General features: G+C 52.4%; 10 protein-coding genes across 10 annotated transcripts; 4 read left to right on the top strand and 6 right to left on the bottom strand.

The window, feature by feature from the left end:
• Positions 1-3,624: 3,624 nt before the first annotated feature.
• PHATRDRAFT_24120 (predicted protein) lies at positions 3,625-5,766 on the top strand (the record flags this gene model as incomplete). The annotated part of the gene is made up of 4 exons (XM_002185402.1): positions 3,625-3,846; positions 4,042-4,554; positions 4,666-4,847; positions 4,980-5,766. Coding segments are annotated over 4 exons (1,704 nt in total), but the record flags the coding sequence as incomplete, so codon positions are not given.
• Positions 5,767-6,206: 440 nt separating this feature from the next.
• On the bottom strand, positions 6,207-7,438 carry PHATRDRAFT_50476 (predicted protein; the record flags this gene model as incomplete). Its single annotated transcript, XM_002185356.1, has 1 exon — positions 6,207-7,438. Exon 1 carries the CDS (start codon positions 7,356-7,358, stop codon positions 6,207-6,209), a length of 1,152 nt encoding a protein of 383 aa, XP_002185392.1. The 5' UTR covers positions 7,359-7,438.
• A 351-nt stretch (positions 7,439-7,789) lies between these two features.
• On the top strand, positions 7,790-8,807 carry PHATRDRAFT_24119 (fucoxanthin chlorophyll a/c protein, deviant). The gene has a single exon (XM_002185401.1). The coding sequence runs from the start codon at positions 8,011-8,013 to the stop codon at positions 8,728-8,730; it is 720 nt and encodes a 239-aa protein (XP_002185437.1). The 5' UTR covers positions 7,790-8,010; the 3' UTR covers positions 8,731-8,807.
• A 222-nt stretch (positions 8,808-9,029) lies between these two features.
• On the bottom strand, positions 9,030-11,487 carry PHATRDRAFT_50474 (predicted protein; the record flags this gene model as incomplete). The annotated part of the gene is made up of 3 exons (XM_002185355.1): positions 9,030-9,779; positions 9,820-11,226; positions 11,401-11,487. The coding sequence occupies 3 exons, from the start codon at positions 11,485-11,487 to the stop codon at positions 9,030-9,032; spliced, it is 2,244 nt and encodes a 747-aa protein (XP_002185391.1).
• A 1,342-nt stretch (positions 11,488-12,829) lies between these two features.
• Positions 12,830-14,293, bottom strand: PHATRDRAFT_50473 (predicted protein; the record flags this gene model as incomplete). The annotated part of the gene is made up of 2 exons (XM_002185354.1): positions 13,391-14,293; positions 12,830-13,332 (listed from the first exon to the last, which is right to left on the bottom strand). The coding sequence occupies exons 1-2, from the start codon at positions 14,265-14,267 to the stop codon at positions 12,830-12,832; spliced, it is 1,380 nt and encodes a 459-aa protein (XP_002185390.1). The 5' UTR covers positions 14,268-14,293.
• A 537-nt stretch (positions 14,294-14,830) lies between these two features.
• PHATRDRAFT_55206 (macrocin o-methyltransferase domain-containing protein) lies at positions 14,831-15,966 on the top strand (the record flags this gene model as incomplete). Its single annotated transcript, XM_002185400.1, has 1 exon — positions 14,831-15,966. Exon 1 carries the CDS (start codon positions 14,917-14,919, stop codon positions 15,964-15,966), a length of 1,050 nt encoding a protein of 349 aa, XP_002185436.1. The 5' UTR covers positions 14,831-14,916.
• Positions 15,967-16,584: 618 nt separating this feature from the next.
• PHATRDRAFT_6457 (predicted protein) lies at positions 16,585-17,172 on the bottom strand (the record flags this gene model as incomplete). Its single annotated transcript, XM_002185353.1, has 1 exon — positions 16,585-17,172. A coding segment is annotated over one exon (588 nt), but the record flags the coding sequence as incomplete, so codon positions are not given.
• A 757-nt stretch (positions 17,173-17,929) lies between these two features.
• Positions 17,930-19,662, bottom strand: PHATRDRAFT_50470 (predicted protein). Its single transcript, XM_002185352.1, has one exon. It carries the CDS (start codon positions 19,543-19,545, stop codon positions 18,121-18,123), a length of 1,425 nt encoding a protein of 474 aa, XP_002185388.1. The 5' UTR covers positions 19,546-19,662; the 3' UTR covers positions 17,930-18,120.
• A 417-nt stretch (positions 19,663-20,079) lies between these two features.
• On the top strand, positions 20,080-21,030 carry PHATRDRAFT_50469 (predicted protein). Its single transcript, XM_002185399.1, has 2 exons — positions 20,080-20,396; positions 20,568-21,030. Exons 1-2 carry the CDS (start codon positions 20,157-20,159, stop codon positions 20,955-20,957), a joined length of 630 nt encoding a protein of 209 aa, XP_002185435.1. The 5' UTR covers positions 20,080-20,156; the 3' UTR covers positions 20,958-21,030.
• Positions 21,031-21,109: 79 nt separating this feature from the next.
• PHATRDRAFT_50468 (predicted protein) lies at positions 21,110-22,899 on the bottom strand (the record flags this gene model as incomplete). The annotated part of the gene is made up of 1 exon (XM_002185351.1): positions 21,110-22,899. Exon 1 carries the CDS (start codon positions 22,430-22,432, stop codon positions 21,110-21,112), a length of 1,323 nt encoding a protein of 440 aa, XP_002185387.1. The 5' UTR covers positions 22,433-22,899.
• Between the last annotated feature and the right edge of the window lie 1,759 nt (positions 22,900-24,658).

Below are 24,658 nucleotides of genomic sequence, written 5' to 3'. Positions count from 1 at the left end.
CTGCTTGATACTCCCTTCACGACGCAACTTGGACTTTCTCGTGGCTTTCGAAACAGTCGTAAAATCGTTCGATGGGGCGAGGTTTTCATCTGCGGGGATCTTACCATCGGTCATGGTTGGGACATGTGGGGAGAGAAGAAGGTTACCCTCGTCTCCGGTATACCTGGGAGGAGAACGAGAAGTGGAAGAATCAACTTTCGTTTCGGCTGTGGAGGACGAACGTAAGAGTGCCTGCGGATATGCGCTCGCGACGGAAGCCTGGGAAGGAGCATCATTACATTCCAACAGCTGGTTCGTATCGCCGACCGATTTTGTAGTCTTTTCATCAAATGGCGGTATTGTGCCGAAATTGTTCGTTTCACGTCCGATCGACTTCGTGAGGGCCGCACTCAAATTCTGAACGACACTGGACTCGTCGCGCTTACCACTGCTTACGTGGATGGACGAACAATGGTCCGTCATCTGATTGTTCGTGGAGAGGGCGGTCAGGGTAGCGGCGACTCCGTTTGCCAGGGGGGAGACTAAAACGTTCGCCGGGTCGGTGAGGATTTCGTGCGGAATCTCTGGTGTGCTAACATTTGCAGCCACACCGGCTAAAAGCGACGGTTGTCTCGTTACTTTTGCCGCTTCCGGCTCCGTAGTACGCTCTTCCTCGTCGCTACAGAGTGCGACTTGTACTTCTTCGAAACTGACCGTTTCGTCCTCGTTACAGATTTCCGCTTCGACGTCCGCTTCACTAGAGTCGTCACTAACGGAGTTTGCGGGGGACTGCACATGGGCGTTTCCCGTAATCGGCGATGGAGTGGAGTTGTGTATTTTCGTTGTCGTGGTCGTCGTTATTCCAGCTGGACGGGTCTTTTGTGTCATAGCATCGGAACGGCTGGAATGCTAGGAAGTGGTTGCGCGTTGGACTGGCCTTTCCCTTTGCGTGCCAATTGCTGAAATTCCTGTTCGTCGGCATTCGTGAGGTCGACAGATTCGTCGTCGTCGTACTCTTCCTCTTCGGTATCGTCATCGGAGTACGATTCGTCATCTTCTTCCCCAACTTCGTCGTCCTCCTCGAGTGCCGTGTCGGAGAAAAGTTTGGTTGGCGATCCCGCCACGGCTTCGTCATCAGTGGGCAAGTGCCGTTCTTCTTCCTCGTCTTTTACGTGACCGACCGCGGCGTCCAGCACCGTACGGTTCCGACCAAGCGGAACATTCCCGTGATGGTCCGATGCGTTGTCGTCGTCGTCGTCATCATCCGTATCCAACACCGAATCATGCTCGTCCGTACTCGAGTCGTCGTTGCCGGACCGTGATTCCGTAGAAAGTTCCGAAACGGTACTATCCCGCCGTGACGAGTCACTACTACTAGTACCGTCGTACGGCGGATACGAATCCAAGGACGCGCGGGTTGCCGTCAGAATCGTCCGGGGTGGTGGGTACGTCGCGGTATCGTCGAGGAATGCCAGAATGCCCCCCACACCCCGGGTGGTCGACGACCTTCGTCGACGCGCACTCGGATCCATTGGTCTCGGAATGGCCCCTTCTCCCCCCGCCACAACCAAAATACACACAAAAGGCAACAGGAAATGTAACGTTGTTGTTCTTGTTCTTGTGGTTAGTCACTGGCTTCGTAGCGGTAAGTAACAGTGGGACGAGCGACGGGAGGGGGGATTGGTTTACAGACACAGGTAGGCACACCACAACTTCCTATACGTCCAAACAAGCAAGCATTTTGGTGTGCCACCCAAATAACGAGTCCAGTTCGTACGGTCGAAACAAGTCCACGCCCGGCGTAAACAGGAAGGTGCACATATTCGATATATTTATTCATGTGTGTATACAATACTGAGGGAAATTCAATGATCCACCAACGGACTACCATCCCACCAGACGTTTGGTATGAGTCAGACACGGTAGGGACATTTCTGGCGAACCGAGTGGCCCTACCCATTCCGGACATGGTCTGGACGGTGTACGACAGAAGGTCGATCCGGGAAACGCGTCGACTCACGACCCCCTCTTGCTCCCAAGGAGGGGTCGCAAATTCCGCGACCGGGGGATTGGGGATTGGTAATCGACGGGACACCCCCAACCCGTCCCGACACGACGAGGGGTCGTGTGTGTGAATGTGGGTGAGAGGGGTCTAACAGTAAGTCAACCAACAACAATCATCATCGACGACCCCAGAGGTCTGGCTGGCACCTACACTACATTAGGACTATCCCTTTATTTTCTCTTTCCAAGGTGAACTTGGTGCGTGCGTGTGAGTGTCTGTGGTTGCAGCGAACGAGGTCGTGTACCGTGGCTCTTGGGAAAACATCCCCCCCACTTTCCGTGTCGAAGGCGAGATAAAAACCGGCGAGTGGCATTCTGTACCGTTGTAGGAAACAAAAAGGTCTGTTGGTCTAGCTAGCTAGTACAACAGTTTCGTTGTCAGTCTGTCTATCGATCTACTGATTTTGTCTACGAATCAATCAAGATTGATCCATCAATCCCTTTCATTCACTGATTGAACGTTGGCGCCTCACCGGAGGAGGGAGGGAACGTCGTGTGTGGTCCATGCCCGACAGGTTCCGGTGGAGTCGTTTCAATTCTACCACCCAAAGTCGGGATCGTTCCCCGCATCGCCTTTCTCGCACGACAATCCGACAAAGATTCCGACACTGGACGGGCGCCATGTCGTCACCTCCATCGCACTTGACACCGGAAGCGGTAGCTTCCTTGCCACCCCCCGGATTGTCCACCCCATCCCAACTCGTCTTTTCTCCACCGGTATTACCATCTACTGCAGACGATGGACGAACCATACACGTACCGGAAGATGTCGCTGCTGCCGCAAGTCCGCGCTACTTGGCCTTTGTGAGTTCCAGTACCGCCGTCCTACGAACCGTACGGACCCCATCCGCACTCTACCGACCCTTGACCGCCGCCACCGCTGCGTTGCCCAATACTTCAACGAATCCTAGCAATCATTCCTATTCAAACAGTAACGGTAACAGTACCAACAATAATCCCACCGCCAGTTCCAGTGAACGCGTATTGTTGTATTTGGATTTGTCACGTCCCGCTCGGGCGTCGGCCCCGGGGGCCTCGCACTCTGCCGCCGCGACGACACCCCGTTCCTTACTCTCCCTCGCGCGATACGAAACCAAACATCACACCGATGCGACCGAAGATTCGTTGGAAGAACGTTTGCGAAGGGAACGGCAACGCGCCACCGCCGGGTCCGGGGCCTTGACGCAATTCCGGTGGACCTGGCGGAGGCGGCCGTCACCGATTACCACCACGAAATCCTCCCAACCAACCACGCCACCACCACTAATACCACCCAACATTTTGCGTCTACTGATTCCCAACAAGGGGTCACTCTGGATTCAGGATGGCTTACAGTCCAGCGCGGTACGCTGTATACACGATAAAGCGACGGCCAATTTGCACGCCATGGATGCCCAGCTGTCACCGGACGGATCCATGGTGGCCTGGACTGCGGACGGGGACGTCTACGTCCAAGCCGTTCCGGAATACGACCATTCTTCTTCTTTTTCATCACCACCGATTCGCGTTACCACCGGCGCGGTCCAATCCGACACTACCTGTATCGCCCACGGTGTGGCCGATTTCGTGGCACAGGAAGAAATGGACCGCTACCGTGGCTTTTGGTGGCACCCCGACTCATGCGGTATCCTGGTCGCCCGCGTCGACGAATCGAGCGTCCCCGTTTACCGAATCATGCACCAGGAAGTGGAAGATGGTCACGCGTACGAAGATCATCGCTATCCTTTTGCCGGAAAAGAAAATCCCACCGTCCGACTCGCCTTTGTACCGATCGATTCCGTCTCCGTGGCACAATCCTTGACCGTGAATCGGAAAACGTCCACTCCACCGACAGAAGCCACCGCCACGCACTGCCACGACGATGATACGCGGCAAGACGTGGACGGCAGTGAGGCTGGCGCCGATCCCATGGACGAAGACGACGACCACGAACTTTCGGCGCAAAGCATTGCCGATCTGGCTTGGGACAGTGTGGTATGGTTGGATCCACCCCGGGAGGCCACGGAGTATCTCGCCCGCGTCTACTGGTTGCCCGATGGTTCTGCCGTGGCCCAGTGGCAGAATCGGACCCAAACCGTGACGGTCTGGCAACGGATACCCGTACTGGAAACACCGATACGACCGCGGACGCTCGTCATGGAACGCACCGACGTGTGGATCAATCTGCACCACATGTTCCACGTTTTACCGGAACCGGTTGCTCCCCAGCAGTGCGGAACGTCCGGACGCGACCCTCAAATCCCGCCCTTTCCTGCACCCTTACCGCCCGGAGCCTTTTCCTTTCTCCTCGCGTCCGAACGCAGCGGCTTTCAACATTTGTACCTATACACGTATTGTCCGGGCATCAACGGCGAACAGGCAGTGCTGTTGCGGACCATCTCGGCGGGGGAATGGATTGTGGAAAGTATCGTTGGTGTGGATATGGACAGGGATGTCGTGTTCTTTACCGGCACGTACGATTCAGTCCTGGAACGACACTTGTACGCCTTGCCACTTACGTATCGAGACGAAGTGGAGGGATCCAATGAAGTACGCGGTGAGGAACATCCAACCGATCACAACGGTGTCCGGCGAGGCTTGAGCAAAGTTATGAGCGCTTTTTCTCCGGGAAAGCACCACAAGGTCAAAGCGAACGGTATGGACTCTGACGGCGGGTCAACTGTACGCCCAATTCGCTTGACCGTGGACTCGGGAATGCACAGCATCGTGATGGACGAGGATTGTGAAATCTTTGCAGACACTAGTAGTGATCTAGATCGACCAACGTCGGTCAAGATTTACGAAGTGTCCAAGAACATTCTGGCGTGGAACCAAAAGCCGAGCAGGACTCCCCCTGTCCAATTGCTATTTACGCTCTACGATGCCATGAATGACGACAAATCCATGGTCGCCGAGGCGCTGGCGGCACAGTCCACGATTGGTCGCAGTGCCGGTAGTCGGTTACTAGCCAATTTACCCGCACCAGAACTGTTGAAATTCCCCACGTCGGACGGGTCGGAAATGCTGCACGCGGCACTTTACCGCCCCGATGCTCGTATACACGGCCCAGGTCCGTATCCCTTGATTTGTGCTGTTTATGGCGGTCCCCATGTCCAACGCGTGAACCGTTCGTGGTCACAGTGTGCCGATATGCGAGCACAGCGACTGCGGAGTCTGGGTTTCTGCGTCGTCAAATGCGACAATCGTGGTTCCTCCCGGCGAGGCCTGGCGTTCGAATCGGCAATTTCGCGGCGACTTGGTCGTCTTGAAGTGCTGGATCAAGTGGCTGCGGTACGACAACTCGCCGCCCGAGGTGTGGCCGATCCTAACCGTGTGGGTATCTATGGCTGGTCCTATGGAGGCTATCTGTCGGCCATGTGCTTGTGTCGGGCACCGGATGTGTTCCACGCAGCCGTTGCCGGTGCTCCGGTGACCTCCTGGGACGGCTACGACACCCACTACACCGAGCGGTATATGGGCCTACCGTCCGATAATCCGGCAGGATACCGCGAATCGGCCTTGTTTGAACACATTCCGAACATGTCTGGGTCCTTGTTAATGATCCACGGTTTGATTGACGAAAATGTACACTTTAGACACACGGCGAGGCTCATAAATAAGTTGGTGGCGTCCGGTAAGTCCTACGAGCTATGCATCTTTCCCGACGAACGACATTCGCCCCGACGATTACGGGATCGCATTTATATGGAGCAGCGCATTGGCGACTTTTTCGTAGAACGTTTGCAGCGCAAGATGGATTTGATGGACGTGGCTGGTGGCCATCGGAACGGTGGTGGCAATTCAAATGACCACAACGTGCGCGCGCTACGGAGTTTGGCGGGTCATCTGTAGAAACTACCAAGGATGTGCCATCTAGCGTTTGCCCTCCCGGCGAAAAATCGCAGTGGTGGATCGATACATCCAAACCGTATACTAACCTAATAGGCAAGCTACTCGCAATTCTCGTTCGCAGGCTACGTGTCAGTAGCGAATGCATCAACGCTAGCAACGAGCAGGTCGTACATTGCCGAGCGACGCTTCAATAGCTTCACGAACCTTGTACCAAGGGTCGTAGTTACGGCGGACACGTTCAGTGAGAGCAAAGATTCGTCTATAGGCTCACAATTTCGCGTGCGTGTTACTAGTATCTACTTTCCCATTTTTCGACCGATCAAAGACGTTTGTTACTGATCAAAGACGTTGAGTCCTTTTTCGAATCGGTAGGTATCACGTTCGGCCTCGGCGGCGGCGGCTCGCCAGGCTTCGAGAAAGTTGGCTTTGGCGGGCGGGAGGGGTCGGGTGGCGATGAGGGCTTCGACGTCGTCCTGCAGATTGAGTGGAGCGTACTTGCGTGGGTACCGCCGGACGGGCAAGCCGGTGCGACCGTCAATCAGGAATTTTTCGAAATTTCCTTCGATGCGTCCCAAACCGGCCGGAGTCCGGCTGGTGGATTGGAGCCAACGCCAAAAGGGATGCGCTCCGGTGCCGAGCAAATTGACCTTGTCCGTGACGATGGTGGCCGGGTTAATACCGTATCCGTACTCGGCCCCAAGTTTGAGCCGGAGGAGGGCCGACGTGTCGGGTTCGTAGTATCCCTGATCGGTGGGGCAACAGACAATGGCGACGGCGCCGGTGCCGTCGCGACCGGAGTATTTGGTGGCGAGGGAGATGAGTTCCGGAATGGTTTTTCGGGCCACGGGGTCGTCTTGTTTAATGTTAACGACCACAATGGCCTTGACTTTGACGGCTTCGCCGTCGCGGGCCTCGTCGCTGTTACTGTCATAAAAGACCTGATTAATGAGCGTCGCCATGGGCACCGCGAGGCCGGCCACGGGGAGACTAAAGTCGTAGCAGGTCTGGTCGGTGGCGCGGACTCCACTGGCCGTGGCGGGCAATTCACTGGCGGCCTTTTTGGACATGACGTTGGCCCGGGACGCAATGGAAGCGAAACTTTCGTTGTCCGCGTTACTGTTGTTGTTGTCGTCCGTCCCCGCACCACCGACGCCAGGCACGATTGCTAGTACCATTCCACCCACGAGGACGGAAACCATGTTCCGACGTGCGTAGTCTTGAACGGTCCATTCCAGTGCCGTCCGTGAGACTGGTACCGAGTAGTCCGAATCCGTAGAGGCTACCGATTCGTGGTGGTGGTGGTCGTCGTCCCCAGGCGGTACCGCACGTACCGTCGGTCGGGTTCGGGTGTGGGTCGGAACGGCAAAGGCCGTCCGGGATCGGATCCCCGACACGAGTGGAGGCAGTGTCAATAGTAGTAACACGGCGACCCACGGAACCCACGCGTATGGAATAAGGACGGCAGGTTTCGTACCGAACCGCATGTTGAGAAGATTAAGGCTGGGTAGGAAAGATAGCAGTGGGTGTAAATATCGATTGGGTTGTCTCACAGTCAATCGGAGCGAACGTGTGACGAGGGATGGCAAGTAAAAGGTACGTTGATTGATTGATTGGTAGAGAGGGTAGTAGAAGACGACGACAGTGTCTACGGTAAATTGGATCAGATCGGATCGGATCGGTACGGTGGGAGTGTTCCGTCATGGTCCAGTCCGGACAATCGAAGCGAAACCGAAAAGGCGAAACCCAACACGAAAGAGTCCCTTCTGTGACGTATGTACGGCTGTCTCCCTGAGTACCGGTTGAAGTCGTCTCACCGATCCTGCGTTCGTGGCCGTCCGAGAACCCCCCCAACCGTAACGAAAACGCCAATCCTCCCTTCCCACACTCCTAGTACGGTGTACCCAAAATCTCGCGAGATCCGCCGAGACACCCAAGATTTCTCTTTGCTCTCACTCACACGCGCCCCACGCGTCGGGTATACACACATACACACACACACGCTCACAAGGGTTGTATACCATCAACAACCACACACAACGTTTACAGAAACCAAACATCAACTCCGTAACTTGGTCCCCTTCCCACACCGACTCAAACTACCTCCACCACCCAAACTTTCCCTTCCTCCCATTCATCATGAAGATTACGGCACTCTGTTTGACTGCGTTGGTCTCGGCGTCGCACGCCTTTGCCCCATCCACCCCGTCGTCGGCTTCGTCGTCGGCGCGTGCGCTCAGCACCGAGAGTACCAGCGACGTGCCCCTCCTCCAAATCAAGGAAAAGGTCCCCTGCTTCGGCGCGGCTCCCTTTATCGGTGACAACGACGTCTTCTTCGGTGAGAACTACTGGGACAAGCTCACCATGGAGTACGGCAGCGCCGAGACGGGTCAGTACCTCCGCGCCGCTGAACTCAAGCACGGACGCGCCGCCATGTTGGCCGTCGTCGGATTCGCCCTGCAAAAACTAGGCGTCACCTTTGACAAGATCTCCCCCCACGAGTACCTCAGCGTCACGCAAAACGTCAAGTTCGCCGATCTAGCCGCCATGGGACCACTCCAAGCCGTGCAGGCCGTGCCCCTCGAAGGATACGCACAAGTATTCGCCGCCATTGCCGCCGTGGAAATCTACGAACTCACCCACCGAGACGGAGAAATCAAACGGGATGAGTCCGTCGCGCCCGGATTGCAGCCCGGGGGATTGACCGGCGATCTCGGATGGAACCCACTCGACATCAAAATCACCGAAGACCGACGTCTCAAGGAAATTCAAAACGGACGCGCCGCCATGTTCGCCATTTGTGCCTGGGTCGCCGCCGAAGCCGTCCCCGGCTCCGTTCCTTTGCCGCTTCCGTGGTAGTCGAAGAAAAATAGGCCTACAACGTAGACACCAGCGTAACCATATACCTAAGGTAACACCCGTTACGGGAGTGAAACAGATCAAAAGCAAACCTTTGGTTGGTTATTATACTGCCGATTGCAAACGCGCACCAACTACCATCCACGTAGAGGAGCTCGCTCGTAACAATTCTAGGTCCTGGTCCAACCGGGAAATACAGAATGAGGTAGACCTTCGTCTCCAGAATTCCGTTGCCGATTTGCCTTACACGGCTGCCTACTTTGGGTTACACGCCGATTCACACCTACCCATTTCCCTAACTATCTATACTTACCCACTAAACAGAGGTTGCGGGTGGAAAAAGCCACGGGAAAGGTCCACAGCGATACCTGGATGTTGGGTATATCTCGTTCCGTCGCGGCGGCGCGTAAGCGACCAACGACGTGCGTCGCCCGGCGGGACAGCACCAGATCGTGCTGCGTTTCGGCCAAACGCGTCAAGATGGTGTACTCATCCGCCCCGGTCGTTGGCGCCACGTCGAGCCATCTCGAAATATTGACGGAACTTGTGGACGACGATGACGATGACGACGCTTGTACCTGTAAATGTGCATTCGAACGGTAGCAGCACGGGCAAATTACAAATGGGATCTGGCGGGACCGCGCATGCGACAAAGCCACGTCGGTCAAGCCTCCGCAGGCGTGCAACGCCACGACCAAGTCGAAGTCATCCTCCCAGAGCGTCAAATTTGGGGAAGATGCATCGCCAACAGTATACGATACCCGGTTATTGTTGGATAGTCCGAGGCGCCGGGAACGCATGGCACCATTCTGGACGGCACCCGAAGCAATATCGATAACTTGAATTCGAGCCTCCGGGACGGTTTGGGCCAAATGGTTCGCCAACCAACCTTGGCCGCCTCCAACATCGAGGATACGAAACTCACTGACCTGGTGTGCTATTCCAATTCGGGTGTGTTTGTAGAACCTCCAATACTTGTTTGCCCATCCAAACCAACTGCGGCTCTTTTTGCCTTCTCCAACGACTCCCCTCACGGGAGTGTGTAACCACTGTTTCATTCGTAGACGACGTGGACGACGAAAAATGGACTTCAGACACGTGATTCGTTACATCTTGGATGGGAAACTGATCGGCACACTTTGCTTCATACTTTTCCAGAATGAAAATCTCTTCTGTGGAACAAGTCACGGAGGATCCTTCTTGCGCCTTGAGCTTTAGCGCTTGCGAAAACTCGGCAGCCTTCCACTGACGGGCTGTCAAGTCCAATGCGTTCGCGTTGGTGGCCTCGACAACTTCCGATTCCGACACTTGCAAGGCCAAAGCTGCATCGGGGACACTAAATCGCTTTTCCAAAACCAATTCCAAAAGAAAGCGCGTCACCGAAGGCCACCAGCTTGCTTGGAGCAGCCGGATGTTTGTTATCCAAAGCGTCGGTGCACCATCATTCTTATCCCCGATCACCACGCCTTGTATTTGCACTTGGGCCGAAGGAGCCAGCAAATGCGCCATCGTGTCCGACACGGCAAGTATTTGGGGATGCGAAACACATTTCAGCCGCTGGCAAAAGTGAGGCGCGCTCTCCAGTGTAGTGCTATTGTCGCTTTCCCGCAAGGAATCCACCAATTCCAGGACCGTCACATTGCGATCGAATCGTCGACGATTCTGGATCCATCCATGTACACAGGCTGGGAGCTGCAAAGTGGAGCCAGAACAATCTATGTCCTCTGATTCATAAAATTGTGACAAGACGGCCTCGACAGAAAGCGGTGGAGCGCTCTCTTTAATTCCAGAAACCGAGACCTTTGTCGCCATTTTAACGCTTTCTGGCAAAGAGTAAGTCTCGGCGGGTGCAACGGGTAGCCGGAAGCTTTGCTTGTACTTCACCAAATCAGGGTACCGTTCATCGGCTGGCAGCGACCGCAAAACCATCTTGGCTAGGCTGTCGAAAGGCTTTCCATAGCATCCTTCGCCGCTGCATTCTAGATCACGCTGAAGTTGCTCGGCCGATTGGTTATAGAGACGAGCGACACTCGCAATGGGCAATAGACCTTTGGCGGTGCATTCCAGAATCACACGAATATGCTGCGGGTTGCGCGGGAGGCCCAACAAATCTACTTCGCGACACAATAAAACAGCTTCCCCAGGGTTGCGGGTCGGCGACGCAACGCCCGTGATGGAAGCGTATGTTCCCGGGAGCATTGACCTAAAAATCCCATCGAATGTAGGTGCATTCCCATCGCTATCTGCTCCCATTGGTGGGCTATAATTTTGTCTCTTCAGCATGACTTGTACAGGTCTACGTTCCCACCCCCGTTCGGACAGATCCAGGAAGCAAAAGGAGGACCCAAAGCCTCGTTTCGCCGTTACGTATCCTTCCATCTGTACGATTCTTGTGTTGTTGGAGGAGCAGAGTTCTAGCAGTGTGGACGTCGCTTCAGCCAGTGGTACGGACAAGACCGCGAGATCAATGTTTGCCTCGTCGTTGTCTCTAGAAGCCTGATTGATTGCATAGGAAGGACTTGAAAAGCAACAGCAGGAGATCCGGCGACTCCAACTGATCGAAGGTCTGCACCAGGCCAAAGTGTACGCCACTAAATAGATGAATACAATAAGAGCCGAGAAAGAGTTTCGGTTCCGATACCCGAATCTGCATAGCGGCGTGCGACTGACCATAATTAGCCCACCCTTCTCTACATGCTTATGAAAGTAGCCGACATTTTCCTTTTCATGGTCCCATCCGACCGACTGATCCATCATGCCTTCTTTTTGTATGTTACGGTACGCTACCTTGCGGCATGTCCCTCGGACAGCTCCCACTTGGTAAGGAAAGTGTAAGTGTGAGCCAATCCGATGGACGCAGCGGTTACGCGTCCCATATGGAGTTTGTGTCGGCCTTATTGCGCAAATATACCGTATTTGAATTACCCTGTTGTGGTTTACCTCCTTGCGACATGTCTTGTGGAAATTATTCACTAAACACGGATGTCTCAAGTGTGAGTCAAAACTATGCACATGGAGTTAAGGAGGCACGCACAGAAATGATACCAAAGCCTTGTTCCGTGGCCACGTGGACTCACAATAATCGAAGCGTTTGTACAATTGCTATGTTTCCGGAGCCGCATGTGCTTAGTCTCCACTTGTCGGTTTACACGACCAAAATGGACTGGGATATAATTGGAACATCGAAAATACGATTGAAGCAATAAAGGGGCTATCACAAGACACATGGTGGGACTGAAGAAGAACAGCTACTCACCATAGGTGTTGTGCATGGGACTCATAGTTCTGGAGGTATATATACATGTGGGAGAAAGATTGTCTATTGAGATTATGGAAGTTGTGGAAGATCAATGATGCGCTGGCACTTTGTGGGATTGTTCACTGGACTGAACAACAGATTGACTAGTTTGTAGCATGTAATTTTCCACTCATTCTTTTAGAAATTCTTTGATCCAAATATTGCATTATAGCATAGGTCCTTGCATCCGCTGTCTAACCCGTGGGGAGCGTCGTCAGCGAGTGAGTTTTACAGTCCCTAAGCTTGCTTAGGTGTATTGCAGGTCGTTCGTCATAACGCCCACCTTTGTTTACCACACACTGTCATAACAGCGATCCGTCCTCGGTTGTGCTTTGGTAGTACTCCGTAACATTGTAAACCGATACGCAACACCTTTCTGTCGACAAATCAAAATGTTCAAATATTGAATCTTAAGATTCAAAACCTTTTCCTGGATTGTTACTGGTATATACGCGTATAACGATGCATAATAATGTTTCTCACCCAATACCGTACGAATTTGCCATAGCTATTGTTGTTGGAATATCCTCCCAATAACATAAAAAGGTTCTGGATTTTGGATTTGGTTAGAGCTATATGCCTATTGTGATCCTCTCTTGTCTTAACCGCGACATTTTAGAGGACTGGTGGGATGGTACCAGGGCGAAAAATCAGAGCGGGCCATGGTGCCATTTCGATATTCCAATAAAATATGCAATGGAAAATGAAGACGTTTGAAAATAATATCTGTAAAGATAGCAACCAGGAGAAGGTTTGCTAGAGTGTTGACCACATATTGCATAATCTGCATACTCTATATCCTTAATCAGAGAATGCAACTATTGCATTCTCGTGATTGTCTTTGCTTTTTTTGCGCATTGTGACCCACTTGCGGAAGCGTGGTTTGTGACTCAGCATTTTGCTTCTGCTGTATGTTGCTGTGAAAGGTGACGGGGGCTCGCTCGGTTGCACACCCGTAAACAGATCTTCCTCCCGGATTGCTCGTGATTGGAATATCCGATCGGAAGGAGCATCGGCTACTATACCTACGGCCTCTGCGCCCCACTGAGGAGGCACAACACCGCCTGATAGTGCTCGCAGTACAGTCTGCTCAATTGACTCTCGAATTCGCGGTTTGATTGATGTCTCTTTGCGGCCCTTCTCATCCGAAGAAGAACTGACGAGCTTGCGCAGAACATCATTAGCGTTGGCGGAACTGGAGGACTCTACCCTCTCATTGACGCTTTCGTGCCGGAAAGTGTCATCCTGATCGCGATCTTCCTTGATCGGTATACGCGTCCACCAGATGGTCATCAATGTTGAGGCTGCTTTCCGATACGCCACACAGTAGACTAGTCAGAAAAGAAAAGGGATTGCTGTAACTATGAACGGGCTGATCTGTTGTATCAATCGTTCCAGAGCCGTACACTATGTAATCAGCACTCCCTGAACCCCTTATTCCCAGTATTCGGCTTCTAGTTTCGTCGTCTGTTTCCGAGCTATAGGAGGGAAACTTGTTGCGTTGCTTTGCAAGTGTACTTTTGTGGGACGGAGAGCAGTAGATTGGATCCTGGTCGGGATAGCGGGCCGCGAGGTCGTTCGGGTGGGATCGACCGGCGTCTTTCACGTGTCCACGCCTAGAATTCAAAAATCCGGCCCCGTGACGTGCCTTCTCTTTGCAATACGGTCTCTCACGATCTGGTGGGTAGGAGTGTTTGGGCTTAATCCTCAAAGTGGAATTGTTGTCTCCTCGTCGCACGGAGGACTCGCAATGACTGGGATGTTTTTTCCTGGAGCAAGAGTAGCCGGGTAGTCCACTCGGTCCGATTCGGTGTTGCATAAACGTGGGAGCTTCATTGTCTCTGACTGCGGAACCCTCCGATTCGTTGGATCCATTCGTAACGGATAAGATAGCCATGGAGGCAATAATGTCTGCTTGTCGTTTGGCTTTTCGTCGTCCCAGGAACAATTTGCTGGCTCCATGTTCGGTATCGGACAAAAAGGGGATTAGAATTGATTGTGCTGCTGCCTTGGCCGTCGACAGAGCTGTTGCTTCCGATCCGCCCGATTCCAGAATCGACCGTGCGGCAACGATTGCCTGGGAAGTCGCTTGGGAGAGAACGATGGCTTCCTGGGCTTTGGCAACACCGCTTTTTGTCGATTTTCGCCCCGTCGTAGTGGAAAGAAAGCTGGACGGGTGCGGAAGTCTTTGGCTGCATGCGTCACGAGACGACGGCGCTCCGACCGAAGAATTGGCCATACTAGCGTGTGTACGAGATTGGTAAGATCGGGTAAGCTGTATTGGTCTCTCGCTTACAAAGACTCTTGGGCTGTTTTGAAATTCGACAACGACTTGAACAGCTTCCCGAACGGCGGACTTTAGCCCCAACGGTGTCTTTGCGACGCGTTCCCTCTCGCTCTCAGCGATGGGAATTTGACACGACAGCCAGCGCTCAATTCAATCCCAGATATGTGTACCTAGGTATTTCCTTACAGTCAGAAAACATTTAAAAATAAATAACTTCGCAAGCTCATACAAATAGTTCATATTCAAAAACGGATCTTTAGTAGCGCATTGGCTATTCCCAAAATCTAAAACGTCACGATATAGCCGACACTATAATAACTACAAAATATATATTGTTTTACATTTAAAGTCCCTGCCCGCTCTGGTCAAAGCGAAATAAATTCCAACTATTTTATTTTTTCCTGCTAAGCCCAGTGATTTTGTACTATTCAACGAATTCTGGTTAGGAGCGCTCCGGCAATTGATGAAAGGAGACAGAAGACCTGTACCCGGAGAAATTTACTCTTCGATGTCAACGCGCGGAATCAGCAAACAATCCGACCATAAGCTATTATTTCGCTTTTTGCGCTAACGACAATTACGCAAATCTCACAATGTCACCATGGTTTCGGCTAGCGAAACAGTCAAAGTCAGGTTAAGCTGTTTTCACGACCCTGTATCCTGGGTCGCCAAGAATGCCGGTGTGCTTCGTTGTTGTGCCATGGCTTTGCTGGGCACCTTGCTCATTTCTACGTTCCGAGCATCTTCCACACGTGGAACTCTACTGCAGCTGCGATCCTCTCCAGAACGAGCATTGCCCTGCCTTGACGTCTATTACAAGGGAGTGATTACTCCAGTCTCGGTTGAGAGCGATCGCGAATGTCTCCCCAATCACCCTGCATCGGACTATATACAAACCTTGATCAGTATCATGGTCGGGACACCACTCGGCGGCTCCTATCACAACGCAGCGGATCGCATTGGCCAACCGCCGTTCCCTTACAAAGAATCCCTGCGCGCCACGGGAAATGATTGGCCCCCCTTTGGTTACACCATGATTGGTAAGGCACGCGCGGAAAATTTTCGCAACGCCATCGAAGAAGTCAACCAACACAACATTCCTGGGGCAGTCGTCGAGTTGGGTGTCTGGCGCGGCGGTGCCATGATGATCGCGGCGGCCGTGGGAAAGGAATGTGGAAATTTGCGGGAACTGTACTTATTTGATACCTTTGCGCCGATCGGATCGTACAGGAGTGAGAAATTGCAACAGTATCTGGCGGTTCCGGAAGAAGATGTTCGCGGATCCTTTCGGTACTTTGATCTCGATGGACCGCACGTGCACACCGAAAAGGGCCTCTTCAAAGATACCTTACCGGCGTGGAAAGATAAGAAGCTTCAGATTGCCGTCCTCCGCGTTGATGGCAACTTCTACGACTCGTACCAGGATGCCATGTATACTATGTACGACAAGGTGCCGGTAGGAGGCTACGTGATATTTGACGACGTTATGTCGCACCGGAACGTGATGCGTTTCTGGAACGACTTCAAGAAAGAGCAAGGGCTACCCGAAGACCTGAATCGTATTGATGACCATTCGGCTTGGTTTCGGAAGGAGAAGAATGTCAAGATTGACTGGACATTCTTTCGTCCTCCCCAGGACGCCAACGCATAGTAAGCAATCGAATTTCTCACTATGGAGTTGTTATGATAATGGTGCCGTTGAAGCTCAACCATCAGTAAATATCCTAATCGAGAAATGAGAACTTTCTTCCAACGGTATAAAGAGGAAACACTGTTAGTACTACCCCTGCCTGCGACGAGAAGAAGCTAACTAGTGGTGTGACACCAACGACATTTGAGAGTTTTTCAGCGGCAACCAATGGCTAAGGATAGACCTCTAGCTTGCGTTTTATGCCAAAAATAAACCCGCTCCTCCAGTACTTCGCAACGCCTAGACTTTTGCTGAGTCGTCACATTGTGGTATCCGGGCAAAGTGCACGTTCTGCCATCCCTTTTCTCCGTGATGCGACCATACTCTGGTTTCCCTCAACGATTGCAACTGGAAAACGCGATCGTACCGCACCGTCACGTGTTTCCCCGTAATTACGTCCACTTGGGCATTGAGAATTTTGCCCACGGGCTCGCCGGGACCTTCTTGTCGACGAAACACGTCTGCAACGTCTTTGCCCTTAAACCAACCGTCATCGCATAGGGCTTGGTAGGCGACCACGTCCTGCCGTTCTACAGCCTCCAACAGAACAGCGTTGGCGGTGAGTACATCATGCAGGATAAGTTCATTCAAGATTTTTTGCGACTCCTGCCACACTGCCTCCAAATCTTGATCTCCGCGAATGTCCTCTACCGACCACTGTGGCATCTTATTTTGTGAGGAAACCTGACGCAAATTGTCAATAACGGGAACGGTATCTTTCTCGAATGTTCGAAACCGCTTTTGAACCGATTCCAAGTTGTCATCTGATCGTCCCGAGATCTTGGCTCGTTCCAAAATACGTGCTTCCAATACATCCAACGGACACTGGTAGACCAGTACGGACCACAGCATGGCCACGTTCTTCATAAGACGGCACCACCCCGACAAATTGTCCTCGTTCCGCGGGAAACCATCCACTAGAAACAGTAGCTGGGAACCCTTCGCCTGGCGCATGGCATTCTGCAAGAGCTGCAGAGAAATCTCCACCGGTACAATCTGACCAGCTACCAAACATGACTCGATGAGAGCGGCGTGGGGGGAATCTACCTTTTTCACTTCCTGTCTGAGCAATTCTCCAGCGGATAGGTGAAGTATGGGATAATGCTCTTGGAGGAGCTCACTTTGGGTACCCTTGCCGGCACCCGGTCCTCCCAACACAAATAAGACCCGAAACTGGTCTGTTCTATCGGTACGCAAGTACGGAATTCCACCAAACGTTGCCTGAGGCAAGTTTCCGTTCAGCGCAGCTAGAGAATAGTGCGATTCACTGTCAGCTCGGTCACTGTGGAAGTCTGGGTCAATAGATGATGACGACGACGGACAATCGGTGCCTTCGCTGAAAGTAGACAAAAGCGACGAGTCGACTCGCTGCAGGAGTTCTCCTCGACCTGGGATGGTATTCTGTTGGACACCTCCCCCACGACAGCACAAAGTGCTTGGAGACATCCTCCATGGTTGTAACGTGGAACTTGCTCTACTAGCGGCAAGCCGGCGAATACCAGCCGGAGCACGGGCCAGCTGATAGCGAGATTTACGGGGCTGGGAGGTCCAAGCCGAAACCCAGAGACCGCGACGTTGCGCTGCCCCGCTCCACATTCCGGCAGCACTGGACAAGACGAGCTGCGCAAACACGATATGATGACGAGCGAACCGCCACAACATTATTGTCATGGTGTACGCCGGGAAATGTGAATCGACGAATTCAATGACTTGAACGTGAGTCGGAAAGAGGAGTCCACAAGTCCGTGGCCGTACGAGACAAACAGGCACACATCACAGGAAAGAAAGCACGGTTGGCTCTCCTCGCAAAAATCCTCTGACGACGAGACTTTGTTTCCATTCGACGGTTCGAGAAGGTTCACGTGAAGAAACGTTGCTAGCTTCCAGACACGTTTTAACCAACCACAATACAGTACAGATATCGTATGAGTGTCGTTCGGCTATCTTAGAAACAAGAAACTACCAACCTAGCTATCTCACTGGGCCTCTCCCTACGGCTATAGCCAAAAGGAGCATCCAACTTGCTCCCAAATACGAGACTTTGGAAAAGTAAAAAGCTTTGAACGTTTTTGATGTAAGAGCCATTGCGACATTGCTGATCTCATGCTTCCCTTTTCAGTTCAACTCTTTTATTTGCTGCTGTTGCTTTTGGGCAGCCTCAAAGAGACAAACTCGCTTGTGCCCCCCAACACGCCAATCCCATTCTTGGCACTGTCGACTGCAATAATACACCTTTTGACACTTGGAACACCTCTTCATACTGGATGTCGGTATTCCATTGCTCACGATGGCGTACTGTGCATCCACGAGGCTGTCGGCACCACTGACCTCTTCTTGTACCACTCCGCAGGCGTGACACACCAGTGGTTGTCCGGATTGGGGATCGCTCCATCCCAAATACGCCTCGGTCTCACGCTGACACGATGCCGCCTTATTAGCCGGTGTATCACGGCAGAATTTTGGATGCAGACCCAGGACCACGTCGCAGTATTCCTGACAGGCCGGACTGCAGTAATGAAAATACCAACAGCTTTCACACCGGTGCGGATGGGGCGATTCGGGCGTTTCCACGTGCGCACAGGCCGGGGCGGCGCATTTGGGAAAGTATCGCCACCGCTGTGGTGCCTGGTCTTCGGTATACCGCATGAAGCGGACGGAAAAGAATTTGCACTGCATTGAGTTGCGGGCGTTCCGCAACAACGTCGTGTGCTCGTGCAGAACACTATCGCAGGGTAACCGCAGCACCGATCCGTGGAAACATTTCGCCTCCAACCCTTTCAGTATGTCCTCCCACCCACCGAGCATGTTCCAGTCCTTGTCTAAAATGTCCAACATGGCGAGTTTACGTAGAATGGGTACGAATCGGGTCGGATCTAAGGAAATGTCGAAGTCGTACAATGTGTCCCAGGTTTCACAGGCGACCGATGCTAGGAATTCTTTGCCCTCAAAGTGCAGAATGTTAGATCTCAGATCCGTGGGATGATGTGGTACCGACTCGGCCAGTCGTGGTAACAACGCCAGCGTTTGCCAACACACATCAATCACGTAGGGCTGTAGGCGTTTCCATTTGGGTTCCGGCGACGTCAGAATCGCTCCCAGGACGTGATGCAGTGCAAAGTTAATTTTATACCTCGCCGTTTTCAAACAATCTTTCAGTACGCGCTGATCATTCGCTTGCACGGTTTCCTGTTTCCACAAAGCCGAGCTGGCAAGCAAGGTCGATAGGACGGTCTGCTGCCAAATTTGATATATTTCGTCAATCACTTCGTGCGTCGCCGCCGACGTTTCCAAAAAGTCCTGCAGTGTCGTCATCAGCACATCGTCTTCCTGATACTCGAGCTGCAAAACTGGCTCGCCCTGACTCCGGCGGTTTTCGACGTTCCGCAACCAATCGAGTGCATCGAGGTCTTCCTTGGTGCCCTTGTAGGAACCGGATACAGCGGAGACGTGACTGCTACTGGGAGTGTAGACCACTGTACCGTTGTTGGAAGCCGCCTCTTTTCGGGGCTTGGATTTTTTACTCTTTTTTGCCTTTACCATGCTGTGGCAAACGCCTGTAACTGTAGCGAACTTTGGTATATACGAAGCAGTGTTGGGGACGTTTCTAGCTAGAGAGTAGTACAGGAGAAAGGGCCGTGGGGTGCCATTCCTTTCTTGGCATGATCTTGTCGTGATGTGAAAGAGGACCACAGCTGGTGACGCTTCTTCGGTCGGTCCTTACTAATTAGAAACGCCGTTGACTGTGGTTCGACATTGGATTTCGTTTCGTCGATGACGTTCGATCACATGATTGAATGGGGACCAGCGGGACTGTCAACTCCTCGGATACCACCGGGTTCGATCCACAATGCTGGAGCTCTCGGCACGACCCGCCGAGACGGCTCAACCGTACGAACTGTGACTGTGAATTTACGCCGGGCCGGGGGCTGGGCTGGGTTTACGAAGTCCCCAGCGTTTTTCCCGTGCTACTACTAGTCGTAGATCGATAGCGCCTGTACCACGGCGCGTCCCTCAACGGCTCTCGCATATCCCAACACGGGTACACCGCGACCGCTTGGTTTACTTTTGGCCTCTCCTCGGTCCCCTCTCTAGCCTAGGGAACAGCAAGGAATACGACGCTCGATACACTTTTGGGAAGCATTCGAAACAAAATGGCGGATCCCAACACACCTTCCTGGTTATCTCCCGAAACTCCGGCATCACCACCGACTGGTATGGTCCCGGTGGAGATTGACAGCAGCGGCGTGAATGCCGCCGCGGCGAGTCCATCCACGAATGCCGCCGAAGCATCCGCGGTTGGTGATGCCGCGGACGAAGCGGATCTCCCTGGAGTTATTCTCATGATGCGACTCGCCAACATGGCGGCCGCAGGCGTCCTCATTGCTGTATCGGTACGTTCGGAAGCGTAGAAAAAGAATCCTCGCGGTGTATGACGCGTCCACGGGTGAGAGTGATTTACGCCACACTCTACGACTGGCGGGCCGACTGACTGTGTTTTTGTTAGTATAAGTATCTACGCATCTCACAATCGCGTTGCTTTTTTTTTCAATGGATCGCTTTAGATTTGGTTAATGACCACGATTCCGTCAATTAGCGCCTTTGTCCTCGCCTTCTACGCCACTTGCGGAGGCATTCTCATTTGCTGCCTCGAAACCCAACTCAAGTTCCTGCGCGTCGTCATTGCCGTCAATTTTGGTTTTTTGTTCCACTCCGTTTGGCGCTTCTTCTTTTATTTCCTGTTGGCGTCGGTGGCCTGGAGTTACGATCACTTGTTTGGGAAAATAGCCGCCGGTGGGATGGGCGCCGCGGCCGTTTTCAACACCTACGTGCTCTGCCGGTATCCGAGCTACCGGAAAATGCGGGACAAGATTGCCGAAGAAGAAGACAAGCGTATCGAAGCACGCATCTCGAAAGAAGTGCGTCGGCAGGCGGCCTCGCATCTCACCAAGTAACCAGCACGATCCAAAGACTGTGGGTGTAGCCGACAAAGTCATTTAGTAAATATACATTGTTTGTGGCGATCGCAATAGGAAAGGTTGGTAGCCACACAATTCGAGGGTAGGAAAGCATTGGCCAAGCCGGCAGTGATCTTTTCAATTTTTTTTTACCACAAACCCATTTCGGTAGCAACGCGATCCAGACAATCCATCCCGCACCCCATGTCTTTCAACATACAATCCGTATGCTCTACAAGCTCCCCCTCGGCGTCGCAAGGAAGTCGAATACGGGTACTACACTCGTTCTGAACCCGCTCGGTGGCTTTACGGTATCGTGCGAGATTCTCTTCAAATTTTCTCCGTCCTAGTGCCTCAATCGTTGAATCCAACGAAGCATTCACGGCATTGTATAAGATTTGCTCGTACCGAATCAAATCGTTCCACGCCCGACCTTCCAGGTAATCACGCATGTCCCGGGTCACCGTTTTACTCCCACCCGTGTACACACATCCTGTGGGATGACTGACCAGCGTATACGGTGGTATCTTGCGCGATCCGGTTCGGTTGCCACTAATTTTGGAATCCACGTGCAGAATATCCGCCAGCGGTAGACGCAGCAGCATCTGAAACACTACCAGCGATTCGTCGAGACGTTCGGCGGTACCAATAAAGTCGTAGTCGTCCAGAATAGCGTTGACGAACGCTACGGGGTCATCCACGTCCGTACGGAATTCGGTCAAGGCGAGTGATCGGATGTAGTAATTCTTGGGTCGGTTCGTGCCCGTGTCGGTCGACAAATCTGCGACGAGGTTCTCCGCCGTCGCGGCTTTTTCTTGCCGAAATACCTTGTTGTAGAAAAATTGACTGACGGCACGGTCGGTGGGATCTCGAATGACGCTCCACAAAAAGGATCGTTGTCGATTGCGCGATCCGAACATGGAGACGGCTGGGTAGGGTTGTGGACCGTGCCCGGCGGAGACCTGACAAAAAGGTGGTCGCGGTTGTGATTCGGTTTGCCGCGACGCCACGTTGCGAGCCACACGCAAATGGACGCTTTGTGTGGTAGTAGAAGCCGCTTTGAATGGGCGTAAGTACAGAAAGCCTTCGCGAAGCTCCCCACCTTCCTGCAATTCGAATTGGGGAGGGCATGGGAGTGGCCGTTGACGAGGCCAGGACGAAAAGGCCCGAGGCTGGACCAGAGACCGCTCGTCGGCGTCACGATCGACCAATGCGATAGAAGGTGCTGACGGTTGTGATGCCACTGACCTTTTCGACCGTCTTATTCTATTTGTGGCACAATGAGAAAACTCATACTCTAGAGTCGGATACGAAGTGTTCCACCAAGAAAGACCAGACACTATCAAGCACAGGACGATTAACCCCACTAGACTAATCGCCACACACGGCGTCACCTTGACGACCCAAACACCATTGCTATTGCAAAGTTTTCGTGTCTCACGGGGTCGCCTGGTCAGAGATATACGTGCCATGCTCTTCGAAGGAATGAGGATGGTGGGACGTTTTTGCGCCGTGACGTGCGCGAACACTCACTGTCAAATAAACATTCCGTCGTCACACAAGAAAGTAGACGCCAAACTACCTATTGGCTGAGATTCTATCTTTTTTCCGGCCTATGTCATAGCAAGCTGTACACAGCACATCATAGCAAGCCGTACACACAATGTCAATTCGAGCAAGGAAAACGCCTGTACCAATTTTCTCTAGGATTGGAGTCTAACCTAATTTTGCCATGAGTACGGGAATAGCAAATAGCAACGGCCTTGTTTGATTTCGTACCGCAGCGGATCAGGTCTTATGGTTGTTGCCGCATCTATCAGAAACGTCTGTACAAATGTCGCATGCTTTCGTAGAGATCCACGTCATAACTCGACATGTTTCGCAGCCTTAACGATGTCGCTTCACTTAGCTGTACACTCGCCTTGCAATTATGGCAAAGCCTTTCCTCGCTCCCTATTGACTGGTCTTGTATTAGTAGCTCGGAAGTGTTTAAAAACAGTCGACGAAGAGTCGGAATGACCACGGAAGTGGCTTCTTCCGTAAAACCAACCCAATCCCAATCTTGAATGAGTCTCTCTTTCGCATGGAGACATTCCTCTTTTGTCACTCTAGGTGGTCGCCGGCTTATCAGTTTCCATTCCTGCTGGCCGTGCACCAACAACTCACATTGTTTGTTCGGAATGGCACTCCTCAGAAGGTTTTGTTCCGTATAGTTGTCGTACTTGGATTCTTCACACCACTTCGCACGACACGACGCCAAATGGAAATGTCGAAAATAGGATTGATGAAAAGAAACTGGTTCTCGCAGGAGCGTAAACGCGAAGAATGTAGATTCTGATGACTGCTCCGCAATTGCGCGCCATTTTTGGATGTAGGAATGCAGGACATCCAGGCCTGGAATATCGCCGTGTAGCTCCAAGAATAATCGCCGTGGTCCAGACTCGGTGGTGGCGTTAGCTTCAATCATGGAATTGTTGTTATGTGACGCTTCCAGAGTGGCCACGACTCTTTCGGAAATGTTTTTGATGTCACCCTCATTGAACAAGCGATGAAATTCAGCAGTAGAACGCTTCCATCCAAATGCGCAAACCGTAGTTCCCCCGGTCTTGGGTAGATGATTGAATAAGACCACAGCGTTTTGTTGCAGGGGGACCACTTTGTTTTTTACTTTCTGGCCAAAAGAGGCTTCACTTGCAGTACCATCAAGCGCTGTCTGTACACCGGCAGCTAGTGGTTTGGGAGAGGTTGTAGCTTGCTTTGGCGTCGGTAATTTTTGAGGACTCCTACGCCCAGTGATTTTCCCACCTGCGGCGTTGTCGCGTTCCTCCAATAATGTGTTTGTGTAGGCGGTCGCTTGTGTATTCTGAGGTACGTGGGATTGTGGTGAGGAACTGTGGACCAAAAGTATTCCTTTCGATAGCGACCACAGGCAGCAGCCCATCGGAATGAACAGAAGGAATGCGTTCCGCTTTCGGGAGCACCCTCCGTTTATTTCATTCATTAGATTTCGACGGTTGCCGATTGCCATCGTTGTTACTCGTTTGCAGGTTGCGCAATGTCTGACGCCAGAGGCACGCATGCCATTGTTGGCGTCACGGTCAATCAATTGTTCTGGAAATTGGTTCCTGGAACGAGCAAGTAAACGAGCAACGCTGAATATCAGTGCCAAGCGTTCTTACGTACCTATGTCGCATCTGGTAGGGTTCGAACCATCTGGGTGGTCGACGTTTCGTTAGCTATTTCGTCATTACGGAAAAATTGAGCATATGGATCCCGCAATTCCGCTGGGGAAGCTACTCCGACTAGTTTGTTCCTAGCAAATAGACGGTAAATTCCCTCCTTCGCGTAATCGCTGAAGTTATAATTATCCCGTCTGATAGTATCGAAATGGGGGACGTCCAAGAAACCGAGCAGAACCCTAATGTAAGCATGGGTCCGTCCTTCGCTCACAGCCAACCGGATTCGAATTTCTGATCTGCCGCTGTGTGTTCGACCAAAACGTGCACCAGTGTCACACAATTAAGATGAACCGAGAAGGGATGATTGACCAGACAGCTCAGTAGAACGAAAGGCTTGCTTGCGCATATAAGAAATACAACAAGTTGCATTGGCAATGGGAAAGAAGAGAAAAGGTCACAAGTCAAGCCGCGAGAATGGTGGAAAACGACCGCTGTCCCCAGTCGTCAACTCGTCGCCAT

Source organism: Phaeodactylum tricornutum, chromosome 30 (assembly GCF_000150955.2).
Source record: "Phaeodactylum tricornutum CCAP 1055/1 chromosome 30, whole genome shotgun sequence".
In the NCBI taxonomy this organism is placed as follows: domain Eukaryota; phylum Bacillariophyta; class Bacillariophyceae; order Surirellales; family Neidiaceae; genus Phaeodactylum; species Phaeodactylum tricornutum.
Note: the sequence above shows the minus strand (reverse complement) of the source record. Positions and strands in the feature narration are given on the sequence as shown.

Coding starts and splice junctions, on each gene's coding strand:
- PHATRDRAFT_50470 (XM_002185352.1), bottom strand. CDS start 19,545: ATGGTAAAGGCAAAAAAGAGTAAAAAATCCAAGCCCCGAAAAGAGGCG.
- PHATRDRAFT_50469 (XM_002185399.1), top strand. CDS start 20,157: ATGGCGGATCCCAACACACCTTCCTGGTTATCTCCCGAAACTCCGGCA. Junction 20,397..20,567: donor GCGTCCTCATTGCTGTATCG/GTACGTTCGGAA, acceptor GGATCGCTTTAG/ATTTGGTTAATGACCACGAT.
- PHATRDRAFT_24119 (XM_002185401.1), top strand. CDS start 8,011: ATGAAGATTACGGCACTCTGTTTGACTGCGTTGGTCTCGGCGTCGCAC.